This window comes from Kogia breviceps, chromosome 15 (genome assembly GCF_026419965.1).
Source record: "Kogia breviceps isolate mKogBre1 chromosome 15, mKogBre1 haplotype 1, whole genome shotgun sequence".
Classification (NCBI taxonomy): Eukaryota; Metazoa; Chordata; class Mammalia; order Artiodactyla; family Physeteridae; genus Kogia; species Kogia breviceps.
The window spans coordinates 25960146-25982119 of NC_081324.1; the positions used below are offsets into that span (position 1 = coordinate 25960146).

Below are 21974 nucleotides of genomic sequence, written 5' to 3' on the forward strand. Positions count from 1 at the left end.
AGAATGGTAGAGGAGACAGCAGTGGATGACAGGGTTCACTAATTCGGGAGGTGGCAAGGGGATGATGGAGTGTTGATAACTAAAATCAACACAAAGAAAACCAAAATTCATCCTGTAGATCATCACCTCAAAGACTCAAGGCTTGGAGACACTGGGTAGAGAGGTCGTGAGGTGGGAGGCAAGGTTGAGAAGCAAGGAATTGGTTCAAAGCTGGGAAAGTGGCTGGAGCCCCAGAAACCCTCCCCACCCTGAGCAGCCAGATACGCACCCTCAGCCAGGCAGGAGAGGGGCGGCTTACGCCCTGAAGAAGTGGAACTATGAACGTTCAGGCCTTGGAGACGCTGGACACAGTGGTGGGCCAGGCTGAGAGGCGGGGCTGAAAACGGGATTAGGTAAATCTCTGCTTGTTCTACAGCCATTGTCTGGTCCCCTTCCCCTTACAACCAGGACCAGAGAGCGTGGGAATGGAGTTAATCTGATATGTTTGGCCATTTAGAAGACAATACTGATGGGTATCTGACAGATGAAAATGTTGCCCCCAAAATTAAGAATAAATACTTAGAAAATTAAGCAAATGAAAAGAAAAGAGGTAGTTATTAATTCCAAGAAAGACAAAACTCAACAAGAAAGGAAATGTAATCCTAATCCACTAGTTGGCTCTTCAGTAAACAATGTACAGTGAACAATATCATAAAAATATTGATTATGGAGTTAACCTAAAACTGTAGTAAAACTGTTTGGGGATGATTAGGGAAAGACGTGTGTGTGTGCTAGGGATGGGGCAAAGGGATGGAAAGGCTATATTTCATTTCATCCGAAGCAGGAAGTCATTAGATAATGTATAAAACTGATAAGAAGCCACCAAAATAAAGGCATGACCTAAAAACATATGTGTGTGATCATTTGTAGACAAACTTTCCAAGGAATGAGGAGAGAAGGATGGCCTATGTGATTGAATGTAGGTGGAAGTGTTACAAAGATGAACTTGGAGATTTTTTTTTTTTTCTCCCTCGGTACGTGGGCCTCTCACTGTTGTGGCCTCTCCCGTTGCGGAGCACAGGCTCCGGACGCGCAGGCCCAGCGGCCATGGCTCACGGGCCCAGCTGCTCCGCGGCATGTGGGATCTTCCCAGGCCAGGGCACGAACCCGTGACCCCTGTATCGGCAGGCGGACTCTCAACCACTGCGCCACCAGGGAAGCCCTTTAGAGATTCTTAAAAGGAATGGAGGGAGGATGTGGAGGTGGGTTTTGGAAGTGAAAGGTTACCGGTGTGTGCTGGGAGGGATGGCCAAACCACACTTACCTGAACGGAATCAGGAACTCCGGGGCAGTAAGCGAAAAGGGCCCAACCCTATTGTCACAAAGCATGCTCTCCACGGGAGCCCTCCCCTGCCCCTCTGACTGTTCATTCTTAGGTACGGATATAGTGCACACTTAACCTGCTTTCCAACCACAGCAAATTAGCTATAATTGAGGTTCCATCCACTTGAGATTTTATGAAATCAGAAAGGGTGGCAAAGGCCACAAGCAAATGGACTAACAGCTGTAAGAAATGTCAGCTGACAGCCTGACAAAGAAAATAACCCAAAAGCACAGACGGCAGATGTTGGAAATTGAACGCCACAGCAGTCTAGGCCATTGAACTTAAGAGACCTCCATGTCTGTGTCTCAGCAGTGCTCACAGGGTACTACCTAGTGACCATGAAGAAGTTTCAGCTGAGCTTCTACTAAGATGAAATGTCTTTTTTTTTTCTTTTAAACTTATTCAATTTGACTACATTTTCCAAAAAATGATATTTTAAGAGGCATTTGAGACTATTCTATTCAAAATAATCAAAACCCCAAAATGTTGTTGTTTAAAAGGGTGAAATACTTTGGACTATTTAGCCAAAATGTCCCTTTTCCTGGAAGTGTTTTCTTCTCTGGAGGAGTCTGCCTTGCAGGGATGAAGAAAACAAGGCAAGGGGGACAACAAAAGGCGACCACAGGAAAATTCTAAGCAGCGGGAGGGGTGGCATTACTTAGTGGAAGCCTTCAAAATTTACCAGGAGTTGAAAGTAGATGCCTCAGATTGTGGGTGTCTGAATGAGATGTTTCTAGCTGTTTACAGCCCCATAAGGAGACGTGGAGGAGCCTAAGAGCAGGGAAGACTGTTCTAGAAGCTCAGGTACCCCATCCTAAGTTTTGGATCCAATGAGGAGCTGTGGCAATGGAAAGAGAAGGGCAGGACACACAGGATGTGAGATGTGAAGATGTTCTTAGGGGCCAGGACTCAAAACATTGCAACTGGTAGGTAGTGATAGTGGGGTGCTTGTTACCACTGCTATTAGCTCATCTCCAGAGACGGGCCAGTGATATTCCTGAGTGGGGCTAGTCTGGTAGGGCTTTGCTCTGCCGATAAAACTGACTGGAGTCGGAATCAGGGAGAGCAGATGAGATTCAGAATATTGTCAAGAGAAGCAGACGCTGTTTCTCTTCCTTGCTCCCACCCTTACCCACCCTTGAACTGTCAGCTGTCAGATGGTCTGTCAAGCTTAGCTTCTGATTGGCTCCCCAACTTAGAACCACCCTCTGCATCCCAGCACAACTTTCCTTACCACATCTTTTTCAAAATGAAAATGCCAGTTCACAAATGAGGAACACTACAAGAAAGTATTCATCTGAATTTTATGGGATCTCATTGTGAGAAAAGTCTCCGTTGCAAGACCTCATAGCACACATACCTGTAATTGGAATCTTCAATATTTTGCTGACATCGACCATGAAAATGTATGTTTCCAAAATGGTACAGTTGTCCAAATTAATCCAGTCTTCAAGAATAATTTTCTGTTTTCTATTCCAAGTGTAATAGTTCTTCTTCCACTTACACTGATTAATGAGGAGGCCTCTGTAGTTGTCTCTGTGGCCAAGTCAGGGTACATGTGATTTCACACAGACTCGAACTCGCTTTGCCAGGCTGAGTATCTCTGAGTCAGATTTTTTGCTGAAGGCTTGGTGTGGACTAGCACATCCAGAAAGTCAGCAGTGGTCACGGTATCCAGCTGGATCCCAGGTAAACTGCTGCTCTCTAGGTAAAAACACAAGAGGAACAGCACAACAATCTACCTAATGGTGATCAATGCTCTCGAAACGCGAATAGACCTTCTTTCAAGACAATGCATGATGCAGCATTCTTAATGGTTAATGCAGCAACAGGCAAGACTAAAGAGGGCTGGGGAAAAAAGTCTTTAATGTGCGACTCAGCCCCTGAAGCCCATACACAAAATGCGACTTAAAAGTATCATTATAAAGTATTATTTAATATTTATATAGTGCCACAGATGGATACAGTCCAACATAGCGTGCCAGGGAAATAAAAGCCCGAGCCCTAAGGGAGTTTGTCATCTGGGAGCAAAGTTGATCCGAAACAACAGCAGACGAGGAAGAGATTGGGTGCAGGAGGAGGGTTTCTGGCCAAAGAGTGAGCGCCAGCGTAACGAGCCACAAAGAACAGGGGCAAGGTGCCACCTGCTGGTGAAAGGCCAGTTTTTAAAAACAAACCTCTCCCAGAGCACCTTGGCTGTCACCCTCACCATACCTGACTGGTGATTTTCAAGGGCACTGAAGATCTTCCTCACAGGCCGCATGGCTGCTTCCCTGCAGACTAGCTTGATGTCCGAGCCCGAGTAGCCCTCTGTCTCCTGAAACAGCCGCAAACCCAGCCATTAGGCAGCAGGCAGAACGCTGGTGGTGGTTACATTCTTACAGGCAGCACAGGGTGTCAGAGGCCCTGTTTGGATTCTGTATCCGTCACCCGTGGACACTCTATAAAGATTCCCAGATAAGTAGTGTTTAGGGGGAGAGAGGCTGCTAACATGTTTGGGTAACCTGCAGATTTGGGCAACAAACAACTTCCTAACACCATCCAAACGTAGGTGGTGAGATGCTGGTGACGACTGGCCCACCCAAGCCAGCCTCATGGGGCCCTTGTGCCCAAATTCAAGGATGGCAGAATTTAGTAGACACTTCTATTCTTGTAAATAGGATTATAACCTGCCTTTAAGGAACCTCAGAGAACATCACATTCAAGTGTTCTCTCAACGAGGCAATGACACCAGTGGGCATGGGGGTAACATGCTTTTCCTTTTGTGAAAGACTTGCATTTAATCATCACAGCAGTCCTCTGTGGCCTGTTACCCATTTTACAGATGAAGAAGCTGAGGCTCAGAGAGGAAATGACTTCCTTGATGGCACACAGTGGCAGGGCCAGAATCTGACTGTAGGTCCTCTGAGTCTAAACCCTATTCCACTTTATCACATCTCTCTCTACTTGAATGTTTCCGAGGGACAAAGAGCTCGGTCTTTCATGAAGGAGAGGCCCGTTGCACTGTTGGGGCAGCTTGGATCTTTTCTAAGTGACTCGAGGCTCCGAACAGCTGAGAAGACGGTCACGGGGCGGCCCCTCGGCCTAGGCGCCTCCCCAGGCAGCTTACCCGGCTCAGCAGGCTGTACTCCAGCTCCGCGCGCAGCTCCACGGCGCTGCTCCTGCACACGGGCGGCAGCCAGTGGTGGATCATGGCCTGCCTGGCCTCCTGGCTTGGGAGGTCCACCAGAATCCTCTTCTCCAGGCGCCGCAACATGGCACAGTCTAGCTCCCTGAGTCACGTCCAAAACACAGGAACTGGTTGGGGCAGTAACTCACTTCTTAAGCAACAACTATATTTGAAGAACAAATTTAGCAGGAACCAATCCTGCATCTTAACTGTTACTGTACATCTATGTCTGAGTGGGTAGGACCATTACTTCATGTTGTTTGGGAGAAACAAATGGTTAAAAAGAAGAAAAAAAGAAATGAGAGATAGGGAGGGAGGAAGGAAGGAAGGAAAAGAGAAAGAAAATATACATCCCCCAAATACCTCATGTGAAGGAGGTAATTTTAGGTGACTTAATTTGAGGGGGAATAAATCCAGCTAACACCAACCAAACGTGAGCATTCCCGCTGCAGTTGTAACATCAATTATTCAACCTGATCCTGTCAATGAGTACAGTATTCCTGACATTACTTGGGCACTCTGGGAAGTACGCTAATTCTTCCAAAACTCTCATACATTCTGGAGTGAATGACTATCTCACTCCATTGCTCTGGTGAAGTAAAGTGCGAATGCTCCTTCCTGGGCGCCCAGTGCAAATGTGGCCCTTTGAAACACTCATTCCTGGCCTCCCAAAACGCTGTCAGGCCAGGTTTATGCAATTTTGCATCTGCAGGCCATTTCCTTATATTTCTTAACATAAAAATTTCAAGCAAATAGAAAAGTAGAATAAAACAACAAATATCCACATACCTACCATCTTGATTCAACAACAGTTAACATTTTGCCGTATCTGCTTCATATATATTTATCTATTCTTGTTAAATTATTTCAATGTAAATTACATCATGAAACTCCACCCCCAAATGCTTCAGTATGCACTTCCCAAAAAAGGGACATTTCCTTATATAACTACAATACACTAACAGAATTAACACAGATTGAATAATATGTCTAATGCCCATTCCATATTAAAATCTCCCCAATCACCCCCAAAATATCTCTTAGTTTTCCCAACCAACTTTCAATCAAGGATTATGCATTACATATGATTATGTCTCTTAAATCTCTTGTAATCCAAAGCAGTCTCCTTGCCTTGGCCCCCTTTTGAATAGGTAAGGCTAGTTGTACGATGTCCCACATTCTGGATTCGTCTGATGTTTTCCTCACGGTATCAGCTAACTGGTTCCTGTATCCCCTGTCCTCCAAGATGGAAGTTAGACCTCGAAGCTTAATCAGAATCAGGATAAACATTTTTGCCAAGTATATTTCATAGATAATATGTTTTCGCATTCATTACATTGGAATCCAATGTTGGTGTGCCTCACTGCTAGTGATGTGATGTTTAATTACTGAGATCATCTGGTGACCACAGCTCTCTTCATTGGACAAACTCTCAAGCATCTCTTTGTAAGGAGTAAATATTCTTCATACAGTACTTAGGCACCATGTGAATACCCTTTTCCCCATCCCTTTCAACTAGTGGTTTTAGCATCTGTTGATGATCTTTGAATCAACTGTTTCATGAGAGTGGTACAAAATGGTGATTTAAAACTTTTTTCCATTCCAAATGATTATTTAGAATTATTATGTAAAGTAGAGCTTTCCCTCATTAACTAGGGCTCTTTGGTTACCTTGAGTTACCATTCCTATTAAAAACAGATCATTTTTGAGTGTGAGTTTGTGAACCCTTTTTATGTTAAAATTTCAAGCTCCTAGACGGGAGGGAAATAGCTCTGATTTTCTAGCACAGAAATTAGGAAATGCCTGTGTGTTGGTCTGGCTTAGCCGATCATAAAGAGTAACAAGGAAAACATCATCACCAGATTTTCTCTCTCATAAAGATACCAAGAATTTCCAAACCACCCTCCCTTTTTTCTTATTCTGAATCTATGTCATGATATTTCCTTTTAAATTGAAAACATGAAAATACCCTTCCAGGGAGCATATCTGAATCCTAAACTGGAGCGAACAGGTTTCTTAAAAGATTGTGTCTTGGGCTTCCCTGGTGGCGCAGTGGTTGAGAGTCCGCCTGCCGATGCAGGGGACACGGGTTCGCGCCCCGGTCCGGGAAGATCCCACATGCCGCAGAGCGGCTGGGCCCGTGAGCCATGGCCGCTGGGCCTGCGCGTCCGGAGCCTGTGCCCCGCAATGGGAGAGGCCACAACAGTGAGAGGCCCGCGTGCCATGAAAAAGATGTGTCTTTTCTTTACCTATTATTCCTCCCATCCTGAGCTGAGAATCCACTCCAGGGCTGCTTTCCCGGCAATAACAAGTACCTATTTCTTTTTTGCATTTGCTTTGTTCTTTATCAGCTTCACCCTGTTGAAATTCATCTCATCAGAGACAGCCACCTGCACAACCACGCCCCCTCTCAGGGCCAACATTTATATTCCAGACACAGGGCTGAGGGAACTTTGCAGAGCTCTAGGAAATTATTTTTTACGTTTGAAATATTAATAAAAGCTAGTGCTTAAATAGCACTCACCAGGTGGCAGGTACTGTTTCAAGCATTTTTCAGATATTAATTAATTCTCAGAACCTACCTATGAGGTAGGTAATATCTTCGTTTAAGATGTGGAAACTGAGGCATAGATGTTGAGTAGCTTGCCTGAGGTCAAGGCTAGTGAATGGCGGCCCTGGACTTGAACCCGAACAGTGAGACTCTGGAGACTGTGCCTCAGTAACTGGCCTGATACTAGCACAGTAGCAGCAGGGAGACCCCAAGTCACATCACGGTGAAATCTCTGAACCCTGAGAACGAACAGAGCATCATAAAAGCTTCCAGAGAGGAAAAACAGGTTGCATCCAATGAATGGAGAATAAGATTTCTCATAATCAATGTGAGATATTAAAAGAAAATAGAGCAATGCTTTCAAAATTCTGAGGAAAAATAATTTTTTTATAACTATTTTGTTTATTTTTGGCTGCGTTGGGTCTTTGTTGCTGCGCGCGGGCTTTCTCTAGTTGCAGCGAGCAGGGGCTACTCTTCATTGCGGTGCGCAGGCTTCTCATTGCAGTGGCTTCTCTTGTTGCAAAGCATGGGCTCAGCACACGGGCTTCAGCAGTTGTGGCACGTGGGCTCAGTAGTTGTGGTGCACAGGCTCTAGGGCACGCGGGCTCAGTAGTTGTGACTCATGGACTCTAGAGCGCAGGTTCAGTAGTTGTGGCGCACGGGCTTAGTTGCTCCGTGGCACGTGGGATCTAACTGGACCAGGGATCGAACCCGTGTCCCCTGCATTGGTAGGTGTATTCTTAAGCACTGTGCCACCAGTGAAGTCCAGGAAAAATAATTTCCAGTGTAGAAATCTGTATATTGATCAAACCATCAATTAAGTGGGAGGATAGAATAAAGACATTTTCAATATGCAGAGCCCAAAAAAATATTACCTCCCATGTACCCTTTATCGGGAAAAGTACTGGAGGACCAAAGGAAGAGAGAAACCAAACCAAAGGGCCACATGGGCTCCAAGAAACGGAGGGCCTGACCCAGAGAGAGAAGGAAACCTCCAGGATGACACAGGAGGGGCCTAGGGTGCAGAGGACAATCCGCTCATTTTGGAGAAGGTGAGAAGGCTCTGGAAGATGGGCCTCCAAGAAGATAAACTTGACTGAATACCTGGTATGCCTGAGTAAATCCAGAGCTGTTTTAGACAGTCAGCAGAGAGCTGGGCCTCGATGAGTGGCAGGAGGTGGGTGAGGGGGGACGGAAGGAGGGCGGTCAGGGAGATTTAGAGAAGAGAAACCATTAGACTCACATTTAGGAATTCGGTCCAGCAGCACTGCCCACCCGCCAAGTGTATTGTCACTGCTGAGTCTCCGATACACAGAGATGGATATGACAAACTCCCTACTTCAATGTAAATAACAGGCAATGACTGGGAGGTTTGGGCCTTGGACTGCAGGAATGTTGGTCCTGTAAACTTTAAAAATGAAATAAGACTTGGGAACCTGAAGCTAAAACCAGGAAGGAAGAGAGAACGAGCTGGGGAGATGGCAGTGCTGGGTTGATGAGCAGTTGCCGTATTTCCCCCAAGGCCTTTCCTTGGACCAGCTGCCCCTCCTGAAAGGGCAGGGGCTGCAGAAGGCAGGCTCCTTGGTGGGAGCACCTCTGGTCTCTTCATCCCAGCCAGGGGGACTTGTGATTGAAAGGAAGACCGGATCCCCGAATGCCCTAGGAAAAGCAGGCGGGCAGAGGAGGGTGGGGGAACAACCCCTCACGACACATGACTGGACTGACCAGCTATGCCCCTAATGCAAGAGATTTACCTCAGAACTGCCTGTGGGCACAAACTGCGTGCAGCTCTCTGACAGCCAGGCCTGATTAATGCACTTTTAATGACATCAATAATAATATAATCATACAAGGGAGGAAACAAAGGGACAAATGGAATGTACCCAGGAATCATTCTTTATGCCAATATATTTATGTGAAAAAATTTAACCTGCGGCAACCAGAAAACACTCCCTTTAGCTGCTACATTTTGATTTTTACACCTAAGTTATTCTGTTCTCACATCTCCTTTATCTTGGTCATTTGGTACTTCCATCACCTCGAAGGTCAAAAGCAACCAGCAAGAGTGACTGTGACACAGTGAGGGCTCACACACTTCACAGCCTGGCCACTGGACCGGTGCCCGCTGCTCTATACAAGGTGGCAGCGCCCACTGGTCACCTAGACAGCTTGCATGGGCCACAAGAATACACCTTGCACCTGAGCACCTGGGCTCCCACGCCAAATCTTCGGGGCCCTTCCTCAGCCCTTGGCCTGTCTCCCCTGTTAAACCGTGTTGTTCCTGGGAAAATGATCATTCCAAATTTTACAGAATTTGGAAATCAAACATAATCCTAGTTTGTTCATTCCATAGTGAAGACATTAAGTTCAAACCATCTCAGTGTGACAAGAGAAAAGCATCCTTCAGTTTTGTAGGCAAAGTCTTTGCAGTATGTCTCTAACCAATGTGAAGTCAGAGATCGTGGCAATCCTTGAAAAGCAGATTCAGGAATTGTATTCTTTGGTAGATGACAGGGAGTCAATGAATAAAGCACTGAAGTTTACTTTGTCTCCTGCACTGAGCTCTGCGTAAGTTGACTCCTACCTGCACTTCCCACTTGGGCCAAACTGCTCTGTCGGCCGTTATCTGAATCTACATTTTGCCATCCTAGTTGAGCAGGTACTCAGGTCATTTTCTTTACTTGGAACTTCCAGTTTGTCTACCAAGAGCCAGGTCCTTCTCACAGGTCCAGTTCAAGTGCTCTCTACCCCCTTTTCTTTTAAATATCTTTAATCAGAAATGGCCTCTTCCTGATATAATTTTATTCTACTTATTGTCTGTACCAGCCACATGGCTGGCTGTATCCTCACTTCTTAGTTATTTGCATTTATATCTCATCCACTGTCCCATTAGATAGCCAGCCTCTAGAGGCCAAGGATCATGGACCATATATCTTGGGTTCCCCCTCCTTCCATCATGCAGAATACTCACAGTAGGTACTCAATAGATACTACTTGAGTGAATGAATAAACTTTCGGTTCAGGGCTACTGGCTTCATGTAAGTGACCTGCTTCCTTAAAGCCCAGTCTTTATTTACGAAGGTAAATCTGCTTTGTTGAAAATTAGCATTTTATAAGCATCATTAGTTCGAATTAACAGAGAAAACAAGCATCAACTTGGGAATAAAGCATTCTATTTTCATCTTTAGTTAAAAAAAAAAAAAAATGGAAATGATGATTTAAAGGGATGATTTATCCAACTCACTTGGCTGGGCAGTGCTTTTGAAGATGAGGTGAAAGATGCAGTCTCCATAGGGGGCCTCTCATCTCCAGAGACTGCACTTCTCATTCTGAAGAGTGAGCTCACAAGCAAGAGACAAGGGGATCCAACAGGAGAGCCATCAGTTCAGTCTATGTCCTACTGATGCTAGGGTAAGACCATCACATATTTATAATAAAGGAATGACAATTACTTCGAGTTACTACAATACCAACAAGGAGATATACTCCTATTGCTCTTGCCAGAAAATTTATGACCAATCATTGAGAGAAGAAATGGGAATCTTCTTTTTCCAGCAAAATGATGAACTAGATATTCAGAAATCTCTTGTTATAAAGCCACTTTAAAAGCTTGGTGAATTATAGGAAACACTTTTGGCATACACAACAGATGAGTCCACAGGAAGCAGCAAAATTCTCAAGCCCTAAAAATGAAGAGGAAGCCAAAAATCAAGACTGGGCAGCTGAAATGGAAGCTGTGGCAGAGTGTTTGCCTCTTAGTTACAAAAAATGTTTGGATTTTAAAGTCTACCTGTGGCATAGCATAGAAGGCCTTGGGCCCATTCAAGATGGTAGGTAGAAACAAGGCCCATCCTGTAAAACAAAAAACCAGATGGCACATCCTCTATGAAAGGATGGGTTAGAAAAATTTCCCCACTAGCAATGGAAAGAACCAAGGGAATTTGTCTTATACTTTGGGGTGGGAAAGTGTCTTCACTGATAATTCAGAATCCGACCTACCCTCACTGGCATGGATGAAGAAACCTTATGCTAAGGAATTAGCTTACAGTTGTCCAAAGCCTCACACAGTCAGACATAAATTTTCTGTGAAAGGACACGTGTAAGACTCTCACAGATAGAGTTCCCCTCACTAAATGCAAGCTCACCATCCAAAATTCTGAAACATACAATGAACCACCAAGAAGGAGAGTCTGCAGAAGAAACTCAGAACAGAATTAAACTCCACTGATACAGACGATAAAATAATTGTGCTTAAGATGTATAACATGATAAAAGAGGGAATCAAAAATATGAGAGAGACTCGCTTCTGGCCAAGATGGAGTATCCCATCCTTCTCTAGTCCACCCACTACTACTAAAATTCATTGCATGTAATGCAGCATCTAAACATAGGAAGACACTGGAAAGAAGGAGGGCGAGGGGCTAGGGAGCGGGGGACACGAGGAAGGACAAGGCAGTGTTCTCAGGTTTCTGTTTTGCCTCCCTCAGACCTCCCACACAGGGCGCTGGAGAAGCCCACTGACAAACTGCTAACAGGCACAGACAGAAGCCTCAAGAAAAGCTCATTCTCTCTAGCAAAGGACTGGGAAGAGCAGGTCCACCAGGACACAAAGCCTTTTTGATAATACCTGCCCTACTCCAGCTAAACTTCAAAGGGAAAACTGCCCCCCACCGAGTGTCTGTGCTGGGAGTCATGGTGGAAGGAGCTTGGTCCAATGCGCTGGTGCCATATTAAAACCCTCAAGGAAAAGAAAAGTCAAATAAATTAAGGCCCACTCATACGTGGGATTCTATATGGAATTAGGTAGATTTTCAAAGTTGTCCACAGTGTAGTAAGTGAAAGAAAAAAACAGGCCATAGAAGAACAAAATAATACGTATCCGTGAACGTTCACATTTTTGTTTCTGTGTGTGGGGCGTGGGGTGGTGTCTGTGTGTACACTTATATAGGGGACTGTGCATTTTCAAGCAACACCAAAGCATATAAAATATGATTTTTATAATGAACATGTATTATTTTTCTAAATAGCCAAAATGGTGAAAATGATTTCCCTCTTGGGGAAAAAAATTACCACAGAAGGATACAAAGGCAACAAATGATAGCAAATAACCAAACCATTTTCACCATTAGGGTATATACAAAGATGATAATACTTACGTCACAGAGGTGAAATTAGGAGTAGTTTTTCTCTAATTCTCAAATTTTTTATAAAATGGTTATGTTAATTTTTTACTTCTTAAAATTTGGTTTTAGAATTACAGTTCACATGTCAACCTGCACCCTGTTAAGATAAAGTAATGCCACGGTAGGCCAGGCTGAAATCAATTTATGTCTGATGAAACCAAACAAACTGAGAAGGTGTGAATGGGGCAAGGGCAAGGTTACTCCTAGTAACCTCCTGCCCAGTCAGTCCTGTGCCTGCCCTGCTGCACCTACCAAATCCTGCACCACACACTTTTTTCCTGGTTGTGTCAGAATCACCCAGCAACCACATATGGAGGATCAGGAACTATCATCAAGTTTAATAGACTAGATCTACAGATGGCATTTGCCTTAATAGCCCTGTTCAGTATTTTGTTTCCCTCTGGACTCCTAGGCCTGAGTTTGTGAATACTCAACAACCGAGGCGGGTCAAATTAGCCCTAACTGTGCCTGTTAAACATTTCTTCCATGGCTATTACTTTAAGTGGTACTATTAAACATGCAACATTCGTTATTCTTCTCATTGCTAATTTACACATCAAATGACACAGATGAGCTGTTATTTCTTGCTTCCCTCTTGTCCTTTCTGTGATGCTACAGATCAAAGAAGGAGGTTCTCGAAGGAGAAGCACTGAATAAACCAAGATGCTGCATACCACCTCACCGCTGAGAAGGGAGAAAATGACTAGCCCTTTGAGACAGAATGGATTTGTCTAGGGAAAGTGGTAAGTTAACAAGCAGTAAGTAGATGACAGCCTAGTGCCCTGGAAGATGCTGCAGATAAGCAATACCACTAACCAACCATAAAGAATTTCTCTGGGGATTTTAGGACTGGGTTTTTACATAGTTTGGTATAATTTAGTTATTTCCCCAACAAGCATAGATTGCTTGAATCAGATAAGTTTATTCCCTCATCTAAGACCCTGAAGCCAAAATAAAGGTCTGTCCCAATACTCTTGAAAAAAATATATACTATTTCCTAATTTAAGGACTTGGACAATATGTAGCAAAATACTTTTTTAAAAAAATCTATGCCGTTTCATACAGCAATCCAACTTCCAGAAATCTGTACTCGAGAAATAACTAGATTTTGGTCAAAGATTTTTATTCAAGGAAGTTCATTTCAGTGTTATATATAATAGAGAAAGTTGGGAGCATCATTTATGTTCAACAGGAAAGGAATGATTAACTAAATTGTGGTATATTCACATGTGGGAATTTTGGGCAGCCATTACAAAATCCAATTTTCAAGGATTATTTAATGACATTGGAAATGTTCTTACTATAATGTTAAGTAATGAAAGCAGGACACTGGTCGGAATACAAAACATACAACCTCTATGGAGGGAAATTTGGCAATCTCTACTAAAATTTCATGCACATTAACCCTGTGACCCAGAAATTCTACTTCCAGGAACCTTCCCCAAAGATACACTGGCAAACACACAAAGTGATATATGCACACCATTACTCATTGCAACATTATTTATGAGAGCAAAAGAGTAGCAACAGCCCAAATGCCCATCAGTAGGTGACTGGGGTAGATTATCATATGAACAAGATGGAATACACGCAGCTACAAAGGGAAGGGGGGAGAACTTTCTACTTATCTGGAAAGATCTCCAGAAGATTTTGTTACGGAAAAAATAAAAATACAGAACAATTTCTATAATATGCCACCTTTTGTGTAAGTAAACCAAGTTCAGTTATCTTATAGAGTTCTTCAAAAAAAAACTTGAGTTTATTTGTGGAGGATGTGACAGTCTGTCTCTAAATAATATCTGTCATTCCTTCCATTAGTCCAGTGAGCCTCAGCCGGGGGTAATTTTGCCCCCCTCCCTGGGGAACATCTGACAATGTCCGGAGACCTATTTTGGCGGTCACAACTGGGGGTGATGCTACCAGCATCTAGTGGGGAGAGACCGAGGATGCTGCTCAGCATGGTACAGCGCACAGGAGGCCCCATAGCAAAGAATTCTCTGGCCCCAAATGTCAAGAGTGCTGAAGATGAGAAATCCAGAATTCGCTCTTTCATCTTAGTTATGCCAATGCCAGGTCTGTACCATTTTCTTCATCAAAATGTTACTGTTATGATAGGCTTGGTATTATGACTGAAAATTCTGTTATAGACACAAATACAAAATATATCTACATATTAGGATAAAGTGAATAGCAATTATATTAATGTTGTTAAGAACTAAAATTTTCACAATTAGAGAAAAGACACAAATATAAAATCAAATAATTTAAAAACCTTGTAATCTTGAATTTGAGTGGTAAATATTAGTATGAACTCATCGTTTGCCTCTTTTTAAAACTAGGTATGTATTTCCTGGCTCTGCCCAATCAAAAGGCCAAGAAGCAATGATAATCCAGTAGCAAGGAACACCCATAACTGTGAGACTGTATCTCTAAAGAGTATTTCCCATTAAAGGGAACCAGGGCTCTGTGAATCAATGGCTGCTTCCAGGTCTGGAGCAGAATATTCAAATTGAGCCTGGGTCACCTTGTGCAAATGACAAAGAAGCGTGGCCCGGCCACACCTAACAGAAGGGGAGGCTAAGAAACAGAATCCAAAAGTTGGGGTTCTATTATGAAAGTAGAAGGACGAAGTAAATATTGGGAGGCAGTTATCGATCTCTGCCACAGCAGCATGGGGGCTGACAGTCAGTCTCTGGATCTGCCCTGCCCACTACAGTAGCTACCAACCACATGTGGCTACTGGGCACTTGAAACAAGGCTAGTCCAAACTGAAGCATGCCCTAGGTATAAAGTGTACACTGAATTTCAAAGATTTAGTATGAGAAAAAGAATGTAAAATATCACAATAATTTTTATATTGATTATATATGGAAATGATAGTATTTTAGATATACTGGGTTAAATAAAATGTTATCAAAATTGCATATTATCTGTTCTTTTGATAATTTTTAATGTGGCTACTAGAAAGTTTTTAAGTATGTGTGCCTCACATTATATTTCTATTAGACAGCACTGCTCTAGAAAAACCACTTACAGGGTCTTCTGAAAGGCTCAGAGCTTGGGAAATGGGACAGACATGGGAAGTTTGGCAAAGGCATGAAGAGAGAAAGAGGAACAAAAAATTCAGAGAGGGAGGGAGGAAGGGAGGGAAGACAGACTAGTGGCCACAGAAGAAAACATCTACAAATCTGATAGAGGACAAAACAAATCTTATAACTCAATAACTTAAAAACGGACAAAGGATCTGAAAAGACATTTCACCAAAGAAGATATGCAATTGGCCAAAAAGTACACGAAAAGATGCTCAGTATCACTAGTCATCATGGAAATGCAAATCAAAGAGAGGAGATACCACTGCTCATCCACTAGGATGACTATAATCCAAACGACAGAGAATATCAAGTGTTGATGAGGATGTGACGAAATTGGAACCTTCATCCATGGCTAGTAAGAATGTAAAATGGTGCAGCCACTTTGGAAAACAGATTGGTCGCTCCTCAATTAAACATAGAGTTACCATAATAACTGCACTCATAGGTATAAAAATAGGCAAATCTATAGAAACAGAAAAGATTAGTGGTTGCTTAGTGCTGGGGGTAGGAGATGGGGATGACTGCTAATGGGTACAGGGTTTCTTTTCAGGGTAAAGAAAAATGTTCTAAAATTGATTGCAGTGATGATTGTATAATCATATCAATATAAATATAGCTAAAACCATTGAATTGTACACATTAAATGGTGAATTGTATGGTATGTGAGCGATATCTCAATAAAGCTGTAAAAAAAAAAAAAAAAACTAATGATGTTATACCAAACAAGTCATGAGATCATAGTGAGAGAGAGAGACTGACTCATTGGTTACCACTGGAGGTTGCTAGGGCACAACTCATGACTCCAAAAATCAAAGAGAAAGAATTCTGATTTTCAAGTATGAACTACATTTCAGGGTAACCAAATAACCCTATTGGATGGGGGAAAGTTCTATGGTAGAGAATAATTCCAGCTATCAATCAGAAGGAATGATAGAATCACACCTCTAGTGAAATAAGTGATTCAGGCAAAGATCATCAATGGATGCTACAACCATTGACGGGAACTATAGAGCAGAGGAACCTGGCTGACACACCTGAACCCCCCGATCAATCTGGGTACCACCACAGGTGGGACAACAGGGCACTACATACTTCTGCATGGATGCAACGTGATGTACTCACCATCACGTATGAAGTATGTCGCCAAAAAATTATATTGATCCTGAATCGAATCTAATCAATCTAACTCTTAGTCTAGAGTAATGATAAGGGTAAGAAGAACTAGCTAAATATTACCATGAGCATACAATGAGCCACACCCAGAAAGTTTAGACTCTGCAGGACAACCTCCCTAGCAATCAAGTCAATAGCAAGTGGGGAAAAAAAAAGAGGGAGTCTGTTCTAGATTAAAAGATACTTAAGAGAACAACCAATTACAAAATGTAAATCTTGTTTGGTTACCAGTTCAGTACACCAATTGTAAAAAGACATTTTTGGAACAATATGGGAAATCTGAATATAAACTGGGTATTAGAGGATACTAAGCAATTACTGTTAATTTTGTTGGGGTTGATAACGACACTGTGATAATGTAAGAAAATGTCCTTATTTTTTTAAAAGATGTATGCTGAAGTATATGTATGTGAGAAATAACACGAGAATCTAGGATACAGTTTAAAACATTGCGGCAAAACAAGAGAGGAGGCAGCAACAGATTAAATCAATTGGGCAAGATGCTAGTTATGGAAACTAGGAAATGGTGGGTTCATTGTGCTCTTTTCTCTTTAGTGTTTGTCTAGAATTTTTCATCACAAAAAGGTTTTTTTTAAACCCAGCGATGTTCAAGAATGGGTAGGACTTACCGGTTCCCAGATATGCTGAAAGGATGCAATCTGCGATGTCAAGGAATCCAAGCTCAAAAGCACATACGTATTTGCCATTTGACATGAGGAGAAGCAATTCTTTCAGAAAAACCCTTCTAGCCTTCTTTATTTTTGATTGCTTACTAGCTTTCTGTTTTTCCTCTCTGAATCATTTTATGTGAGGTTTCCCAACAGCCGATCACCTTAGGGAAACTGCGCAACACTCCCCAGGCAAGCCCTAGGTTTCGCTGGGAGGTAAGGGCTCTCTGTTCCTCCCTGGGGAGCACAGCCCTTCCCGGAGCCGTGCACGAAGCTGTCCAGTTTTCACCCACCCTCCTCAGCTGACTCTCCCAGTTCCCCTGGGTCATAAGTAAAGAGGTTATGATCAACCCTGTTTCAAACAGGTGAAGGAATGGAGATTCTTTCTCTAAAAGATTTCACAGCCACATTTAAATGATGGTTCTCTGTTTGGATTCAACTTTAACGTTGTGTGTGAACACCTCTCTCTTCACAATGTAAAATGCTGATCACCTTGGCACATTAGAAAAGTCTTATAAATTTGAGAAGAGCTGAAGCTGGGTTGAAATTATGAATATAGTTAAAATAACAGATTACACATGAACATCATCATCTCTTGCCAGTGACTTCTTCTTTGGGAGCCTAGATGATCAGCATGCACGAGCTGAAGGGTGTCTCTTTTCACCTTGGAATGTAGAAACAGAAATGGACGAGGTAGGGGGAAGGGGAAGAGTGTCACGAGTCCCAGCTCTGCTGCAAATAGGATGTTGACTTTGGGTGAACTGACCTCCCTTGACCTTGGTACCCCCTCTGTGAATGGCAAGAGCAGCATTTCCTTATCTTGTCTCCTGTCTTATCTGCAGCTCAAAAGAAACAAGGTATGTGAAACTATTCTTGTAACTATAAAGGGATTATAATTATTTTTTAAAATATTCTCTCCAAGTAGATATTATTTTTCTCTAGTCAACATCTCTTATTTCCCAATTCTGCTTCTAGAATTGGTCTTAAACCACTCTGGGATACAGTCTGAATAAAAGACTCTGAGAGTAGATTATATTTTCAATTAGATATTGTTTAGCTTCCTATTTACTGTGCAACATTAAGGTAAAGATTTTCCTCCCAACTTAAAATTTAATTTTAACATTGTTGAAATCCAAACATATTATTTCTGGAATATTCTTTGAGTCCTGCAGATTTTAGCATTTTACAGTTCTCTGCCAAACCCCTGCTTAAACACAGTTAATAATTTGGCTTTAAACTCAGAATGTCCACTTTAAATACTGTCAGTGGTAGCCCTGACCTATGTTCCTTCTGTTCAGGCAGATTCTTTCATGGTACAGGTAGCAAGGATTGAGGACTTGACCAGGAAAGCCTTCAGCTTAATCTTCCGGGACTGGAACCAAACAAGAGGACTTTTCCTCAAGTGCTCAGTGGCTCATGAAAATGTATTCAGAAAGTATACTCTCTAGAACTCTTACCACGGCAGGTTGGAGGCTGCTAAGACAAACACGAGATCCTCGGAGCGGGCCAGCCCATCCATCTGCACCAGTAACTCTGTCTTCATCCGCAGGCTTCCTTCATGCTCTCCCCTAGAGAAAGACGAGGAAGTGAGATGCTCCCAAGAGGCAGAGTCTTTGCTTCCATGACCAGAGTGACACTCATAGCAAGGACTCAGTGATGGCAGACCGGGTTCCCTTCTGACAACTAACCCCTTCCCTGCCGCATTCTCAGGAGCTACTCATCCCAGGGTTGGAGAAAAGAAGCAATTGGTACTACTTTCAACCAGTAACAGAAAGGAAGTAAATGAATATAATGATGATATTGAAAAGAAAACCAACGGTTGGCAATGAACCAGAAAATAACCGAAGGGGAGACAGTGGCACTAGTAGATTAAAAAAGGCAGCCCGGCTGTGTCGACCTGCCGTATCATTTACCCTTTTAAAAAAATGGCTTCATTGAGAATAATCCTTTTCATTTATATAGCAGGCATGAAAGTATTTTACACACACTATTTCTTTTCGTATAATGTATGGACATAAACTGTCCGAGAAGAAATGAACTACAACACAATGTTTCATTCTCTTCTAATAAGAGACAAGATAATGACACGGCAACTAGGCTTTCTTTGCACAGCAGATCAGAGGCAGTTTTCTGTGCAAATTCATCCTCCGGACCACCCCCACTGCTGAGACCCTCCCGCCAAGAAAGAGATCACTACACCATAAGACGTGCACAATCGAAACTGGCTCAAAGTCCTGACCAGCTCCAGCAGGCTCTCATGTAGATCAAGTTAAAAGGACAAAAAAGTGCCTTTCTAGCACAACACGACATTCAGCTTCTCATCTCTGCCTGTATACGGTGGCAGCCCCAATTAGGCTTACAGGTTTTTTAGGAACTGTGACCCTTTCTATCTAAGAGGAAATATAAATATCGTCATATATTTATCTAGCATTTACACATAATTACTATTAACATAATATGACCCCCAAAGTCTTCAGAGCACCTGCCCTATTTCCCTTATCCTCTGAAGACTCTAACTTCCAGACAAGGAAACTGACATGCTCGAGGCTGGTAGATGAAGTTTCCCAAGTAGCTCAATCAAAGCTGTGGAGGGCCCTGGGGAAGGAGATGGGCAAGAGTGCACGTAAGGGCGAGCGTCACTGCAGTAAGGCAGGCCAGGAGCACAGGGCTTTGCAGAGGAAGTGACCACTAGGGCGGCCTGGTGGGCTCCCAGCCAGGCCCCCGTGCAGTTGCCTGTTCCCGCCAGGCCCCCTTTGGAGAGGCAGAGCGCCCAGCCTGGGGCTGGCCAGCACCCATGAAGCCATAGAAACAGCTGCATTTCAGTCAACGACATGAATCCCATGCATCTTGGATGCATATTGATGATTGCTTTTCTCTGCTGGGAAAATGGTTTTTAATAAGTAAAATTTCATAAATTATATTCTATTTATACTTCCAACAAGATAATTGTTTACTTTTTATTAATATTAGTTCTGCCTTGATGATAGACCATTAGAGGCCATCAATGAATGCAGGTGTGTTGAGTTTTCCCTGAGAGCTGTTTTTTCAAGCCAGGGATACCAAGTTTAGTAAAAAGTTTCAAAGAAAAACACCTCTGATGAAGACACAAAGGTGTTCTTAAAACACACACAAACACACACACACACACACACACACACAACCTCATTACAGTCTGAGATGTGTTCTGCCTGCTGGGGACACTAGTGGACACTTAATCTTTAGAGATAACATATGTGACATATTTAAAATCAGTCCAGCTGAGCCACAGTCTGGTGTCACAGAGAAGTGGCGGCTTCCCTGGCCTCACACGCCTTGTCCAGGGCTGCCTCTCAGGGCTTAGCCCTTGGCAGCCCCGTTCCCCACAGGCAGCCCCTCTGGCTCCAGGGGAGGTGTTCACAGGTGGCTATTTTGAGCCAGCAGGATGGTTATGGCAGCCTGGGATCAGAGGCTGGGTGATCTTCAGGCCTGAAATCCACTCTGTGGGGAAGGGGGAAGGGAGGATGACATTTCCTCCCGTTATAAAAACCACTTAAATCAGCTATTCAGTTAACAGGATCTAATTTAAAGACCTTTTCCGTGTGTCTGCAGAAAATCTGTGGGCTTATTAATAGGCTCATTCTGCTGGTAAATGTCGATGGGCTTCCGACCGTCAAACACACTTACAAGAGGGGAGAAGTGATGACCAAAAAAAAACCCTGTCTGTTACCCAGGAGCCGTGCCTCTCTGACTCATCACTGACTCCAGCTCGTCCAGGAAGATGGTGGAGGGGGCGTGATAGCGCGCAAGTTCAAATAACACCTGGGTGGAAGAAAAGCAACCACTTGTTCAAATTCATATACTTTAAGTTCTCAGATGCTCCCAGAGATTAAAAGCTTAGGATAGCTGTAATATTAAGCATTTATGCTTCACTTTGTTACTTCACAATAACTTTATAATCGTTACAGTTACTTCTCCCTAGCACTACCCCATGGTCCAATTATTTCCTTTATTACTTGGTAAAATTAGAGCCAGAGAGAATAAGTAGTTAGCTCAAGGTTATTAATCATAGGATTTCCCTGGTGGTGCAGTGCTTAAGAATCCGCCTGCCAATGCAGGGGGACACAGGTTCGATCCCTGGTCCAGGAAGATCCAACATGCCATGGAGCAACTAAGCCCATGCGCCACAACTACTGAGCCTACGCTCTAGAGCTCACGAGCCACAACTACTGAGCCCGCGTGCCACAACTACTGAAGCATGAGAAGCCCACGTGCTGCAATGAAAAGTAGCCCCCTTTCTCCACAGCTAGAGAAAGCCCACACACAGCAACAAAGACCCAACACAGCCAAAAATAAATAAATAAAAATAAATAAATTTATTTTTTTAAGTTACTAATCACAAATGGGAGAGCTTAAGATAAAACTCAGTTCCTGAGCTTTGTTAGTTAGTTTGTTAGCTAATTTGTTAGTTAACCCTTGAGACCCCCTGCCAATAACATGTTCCACATGGACACAAAAGCCTTGGAATACGTAAAATCAGTCAATAATTTTTTTCCCTTACCACTTAGAGACAATAAGAAGGTTATTCTCAGAAGGAAGAACTGCAGAGAAAGGATAGAGTTCCAGTCATGGGCAACAAGGCCGAAGAATTTTGCCCTTTCTGCTCCCCAAATTACTCCACGGGGCCCCCAACACAGCTGTTCGGTAGGCTCAGGTACTTGAAGGCAATTCCCAATTGAATAAAATGTTCCATTCCGGAATAAAATATTATAGACTGAATAAGAACAGGAAAGCAACCA

At 43.1% G+C, this 21974-nt stretch overlaps 1 protein-coding gene across 2 annotated transcripts in view; it reads right to left on the reverse strand.

Annotated features, from left to right (window-relative positions):
• Positions 1-2595: 2595 nt before the first annotated feature.
• Positions 2596-21974, reverse strand: part of KATNAL2 (katanin catalytic subunit A1 like 2) — a 92417-nt gene continuing 73038 nt past the window's right edge. Inside the window, exons 11-15 of one of the 2 annotated variants that reach the window (XM_067015986.1) lie at positions 20906-20997; positions 18657-18767; positions 4473-4635; positions 3578-3680; positions 2596-3067 (exon numbers count right to left, since the gene is read on the reverse strand). In XM_067015986.1, the coding sequence (XP_066872087.1) occupies positions 2928-3067; positions 3578-3680; positions 4473-4635; positions 18657-18767; positions 20906-20997 (609 nt within the window). In that variant the 3' untranslated portion in view covers positions 2596-2927. The remainder of the gene's footprint in view (positions 3068-3577; positions 3681-4472; positions 4636-18656; positions 18768-20905; positions 20998-21974) is intronic. The other variant, XM_059040993.2, reaches the window with a different exon arrangement.